The sequence below is a fragment of the Capsicum annuum genome, unplaced genomic scaffold, assembly GCF_002878395.1.
Source record: "Capsicum annuum cultivar UCD-10X-F1 unplaced genomic scaffold, UCD10Xv1.1 ctg37051, whole genome shotgun sequence".
NCBI lineage: Eukaryota > Viridiplantae > Streptophyta > Magnoliopsida > Solanales > Solanaceae > Capsicum > Capsicum annuum.
Window position 1 is genome coordinate 1 of NW_025844078.1, and position 5,092 is coordinate 5,092.

General features: G+C 37.3%; 1 protein-coding gene across 1 annotated transcript; it reads right to left on the bottom strand.

Annotated features, from left to right (window-relative positions):
• Positions 1-3,448: 3,448 nt before the first annotated feature.
• On the bottom strand, positions 3,449-5,092 carry LOC124885376 (E3 ubiquitin-protein ligase UPL6-like; the record flags this gene model as incomplete). Its single annotated transcript, XM_047403272.1, is given in 2 exon segments — positions 3,449-3,492; positions 3,568-5,092. A coding segment is annotated over 1 exon segment (1,115 nt), but the record flags the coding sequence as incomplete, so codon positions are not given.

The window sequence follows — 5,092 nt, forward strand, 5'->3', positions numbered from 1 at the left end:
GAAAGATATTTCAGACAGTTGATGCAAAAAGAGAAACTTCAGGATGCAAGACACACAACCAATGGCATAAGATAGAAAATAAAGACGGTTCACTGGGTATGCTGTTGTTTGCTGTTGTAGAAAATAAAGTAACAGTTACTATTTCTGTACAGTTGACTAGCCGCACAATATTTGAAATCATAATCACTCAAATGTACATCAATCCAAAAGTAGGAACACTATTCATTTAAATCCTCCAGTTACTTTCCGTGATCGTAGTGAATAAGTAAAAATATTTCTTTTCATGAAACTCAGCACAAAGTGGGATTAAAATAAAAGATAAGGACCTACAATATCAAATTTAAATTTCCAATCGAGTTGAGTATGTGTACCTTCGTTTTGCATTTTGAAAGGAGTGAGATATTGGAAGTAGACTTTTTTTTTTAATCAGGAAAACAATTTCATTAATCACAGGGCCAAAATCGGCCGTACACAAGAAGTATACCAAAAAGTAAAGAACCTACAAAGATACATGGTTCTCTACAAAAGACACCCACTCTATACAACCCGGAACTACAAGGGTGCACAACAAATAAATAAGGACCGAAGGCTACTATATTTAGATACAACCCAGCACAACATGGAAGTAGTACAGACTTAGATACAGTATCTTACCATTACTTACAATTATCAGGCACATCATTTCAACCATGTTAAAGCCTTTCTCACACAAATCACAAGACCCTAAAGTAACTACCATACACGAGTTGAAGCAACTTTACTACCACGAAGATATATTTTACTGCATTCTTCTAGGCACCAATTTACGCAATTTGCTTCTACTTGGAGAATCAAAGATAGAAGGGAGCTGGGCAAAGCAAGTATTACTGCTAGTGTGAATTGGGGGGAAAGGATGAAAATGGGTTGGTAAAACATAGACCCCAAAGAGTGCAAATCATATACTTAAGTTTTGGTGGATGCAGGTTTTATACTTGACTGATGGGAGTAACGAGCAGAAAAGAAAGCCAAATCGTGAATGTTATATGCATGTTTGAAAGTTCAATAATGCCGGTCTCCAAAAACTTCCTAGAGTAGCCAAGGAGGACAGTAAAGGAAAAGTGAAACCCCACTTACCATGTTATACAGGTCTGAGAATAATATGAAACTAAATTAGAGCTAGAAATATGTGGATTCAGCAAAGAGTTGTTACTACTACATCAAAAGGTGTCGAGAGTCCACATAGTTCAGTTCTACATTAGTCCCTCTGTTTCACTGCAAGCTGCCTTATTCTCTTAGTAGTGATGTAAACTCCAGCTTTGCAAGCTAAGCAGAATGGACAATAAAGAGGATGATAGGCGAGACGGACCAACTTCTGCATTCTACAGGGCACCAGGCCTTAAATGGTCTCTTAGTTAAACTGACCTAAATCCAGATTCCCGTCATGTTGGTTCCTTCATATGTCCCAGTTTCAGATAATCATAGACGGCTTTAATCCATTTGCTGGCACTTGCTTCGAAAGACATTGCATTTTTAACTAAGATAGGGATTGGAGTATATGGAAGTAGACACTAAATAGGGGATTTCTCCAAATAACATGCTCCAATCTCACATTTTAAATAGGGGATTTCGCCAAATAACATGCTAGACATAAATTGGCATTATCAAATTTATTTACTCATCATTGACTGAAAAAATCTACAATATTTATACGCGAGGGAAGGTTGGTAGTAAGACATCAACAAATCCATTGGCCCATCATTACCCATAAAAAAAATCAAGGCTTTTTGTACCATTAAGTAGCAAACATAATATGAGAGAATTCATATTCTTTCATAATAACATCTTTTCTTAGCAACATTCCTTTTCCCCTTCTTTTCCTGAATGATTAAATTCTTCGAAAGACCAATTAAAAGGGACCCAATGATGTGAGCTTTTAAATTCATCAAATTTTAATGCTTCTAGTACTCCATAATTCTTTTGGTTGGATTGGGTGTGTAACAAGGAGCTCTTCTTAATTTGAAATGAAATTTTTCTTCAAATGTTGTCCATATTTTATCTCTTTGCAATATCTGGAGAATCACCTGATAAGCTACCATTATCAGTCAAATTTGCTAAAAGAAAGTTGTTCTGCCCCTCTTCCCTACTCCCATTAACTTTGGAGTACTCACAGATAAATTGAATGATGCTTTTCTAAGCTAAACTCAACTTTCTCCATAAAGAAAATGCACCACCTCTTAAAAAAGGAAGTTACCCAACTACCGCATACAGGCAAAGAGATTTGAAAAAAAATCACAAAGCTAATCAGAAAGACCAGAAAAAGATTGCATTAAAGAGCAACATCACAGACTTTCTACTTCTTGCATAACATCTCATATTAGCATCACTAAGATGATAATCTGTCTACTTCATCAGCAAGTCATAAAAGGGTTACTTAATAACCCACCTAGAACAGTGGAATAGTAACCCATATATAATTTTCTTGAACAATGAAAACTATATACTGTACTAGACACTGAGGATTCATATAGGCGACCCAAACTTGCTTGGGATTGAGGCAAAGCTATTGTAATGAAAACCAGCGTTATTAAAGGTGCGCTTAAGCCCTAAGTGAGGCTCAAAACGTGTGGAGCACTTTACTTCGCCTTATATGTGCTTCACTGTCGTCATCAAGTTTCTAAGGTATGCTCCCTGCAAGTTTTTTAAGAGTGTGTGAACATACAGAAACCACAGATGTTTTGATGGGATCCCAATTCCCATCCACTTCCTTAAAGCTAGATGTCTTCTCAACCTTTTTTGCTGGAGTAATTCCACTTTTTACTTTTCTGAATAACATGGATCTTTTTGTAAAAAATTCTAAGCTTCTGTGATCATAATTTAGGCGGCATACATGTATAGGAGCTAACTATTTTTGTACTTCCTTCATCTTCTTGATGCATATCAACGAATCACTTCATTGAAAAAAAAGAGGCCTCTACTGTCTACAACAAAAGCAAACTACAGATCGCAACTGCAATATCTTCTTCTATTTCGAGGGGTGAGGAGGGGCATAGGTGAGGATAACATTTTCGAGACTTTCTTCAACAGTTCAACTATCCTGTGAATTTACTAATTTATACTAACATTTCCATTCATGAGAGAAGAATACATGAGAACTCGCATAAAAAAAAGAGCATCTATGTTAACCATGAGTTCAAAAAAGAGGTGATAATTAGAACCATAATAAGACACAAAGGGATGAAACAAAAGAATAAGATATCACAGAACAGACATCCACGATCTATTTCTTGCACTTGCAGAGCTGATAATTGGCACTAGATTCCAAAAAAGCAGTTTCTTATGTACCATATGATGTTTAAGGTTAAAAAAAAAAACATAATTACCTGGTCTGCCACTGCATATAAAATAGCGATAAGACATGGTAAACAGCAACACACAGCAATTCCAATGAGACATGCCGCGGCAACACATATAACAACAAAGAATACATCGAATGCTATAAATGTGAGACAAAGCCTGCAAAGAACCCAGATAAACATCACACCAAAGTAAATCAAAACCTTGCGCTAAAAGCTAGTTGCAGTTAGACACCTTGTGCGAAAATGAAGATGCATAAACTTGTACAGTGAATACAGATGATTGACAACTTCTGGAGACTATGATCATCCTAACATATAAGCTTCCCCAAGTTTGAAACTAATTTCATCTCTGTTTGGAATGAGTTTGAAATGTCTAACACGTGTGCCATTCACTTCCCAAATGATGATATACATTGCACCTGGGTATGTATGCACATCCAGTCAAGGGGCAGGTAATGGGTTCCTTATTTACATGTGCTTCTCGACCATCTATTGAATGTTCAGCAATTAGCAATTCCTTTCCAGTAGGCTTCATGGTGGTGCACAAACTGTACCATTCATTTTTCCTTTATGCCAATAAATAGCTCAAACAGCTTCAGACAGAAACAGGATACTCTAAAATTACATGCACGGATTATTCCATCAGCTTAAATCAAAACCAGCATCAGCATTTATGGCGTATAACAATTTCTGCTCCATCTGCTCTTTACTTCTGTAAGGCGGAAATTTTAGAAGATTCATGCAAGTAGCTGATGTTGGCAGACGATCAAGTGCTTCTTCGGAAGCATTCCCACCCGCTCTCTGTATGCAGAACAACGGCTCCAAATATTTAAATCCGAGCAAGGGTCCTCGTGAACACCCAGTCACAAACTTCAGAAATTTTCTCTGATTTTCCAAAGAGAGGTTTTTCACAACCTCCCAAAACATATCGACAACATAGTGTTCCTTATGGTAACCTCCTGTATAATTGGTATGAGCTCGAAGGTCATCAATGTCAATGCCATCAAGTGATCCTGAAATAAGAAGCTGAAGTTCATGTTCATTAAACATGTCAATCCACTCCTTTTGTATTAGCTGTTGGAAGCCTCTCAGAAAATGAGAACTTTGTTGACGGATCTGAAAGTTTAAACGATGGTTTGCAATAAGATGAATAAAGGTGATGACATTCTCATTAGTCACACGTATGCTTTTCCCACCAGGGAGCAGCTCTTCTTCAGTTTGCTCCCCATATTCATTGTTGACAATGACAAAGTACAACTCAAGATCTGAAACATCACCTTCGTAATGCTTCAGGAAGATGAGATGGCGATACAGTTCTGGATCCAAGGAAGGAAGATCATTCAAATAGTTATACTTTTGCTTCAACTTGCTCAAAAAGAATGTTGCAAATGGAATATCAACAAGGATGCCTTCAAACATTGCCTTAGCAAGAACTGTCCCCAGAAAATGAAAATACTGGAGGTGTTGATCATGAATCAGCCCAGATCCAGGATTTGGATAGAGTAAGTGATCCTCAGTTGCCTTAAATAATCCATATTGTACATCAAAAGCTGCTCGAGTAATATTCTCCATGAAATCCTTGAATATTCCACCACCATCTATACCAGCTTCCTCAACTCCAAGTTCGTTGACAAAGGTCACACGTATCAGTCCACGGAGATCCTCCTCCGACAATGCATTCAATTGATTAAAAGCATCTTCCAGAATATGGTCTCTCCTAATTCTGAATCTATGCCTAGCAAAGAGACCCTGGCTCC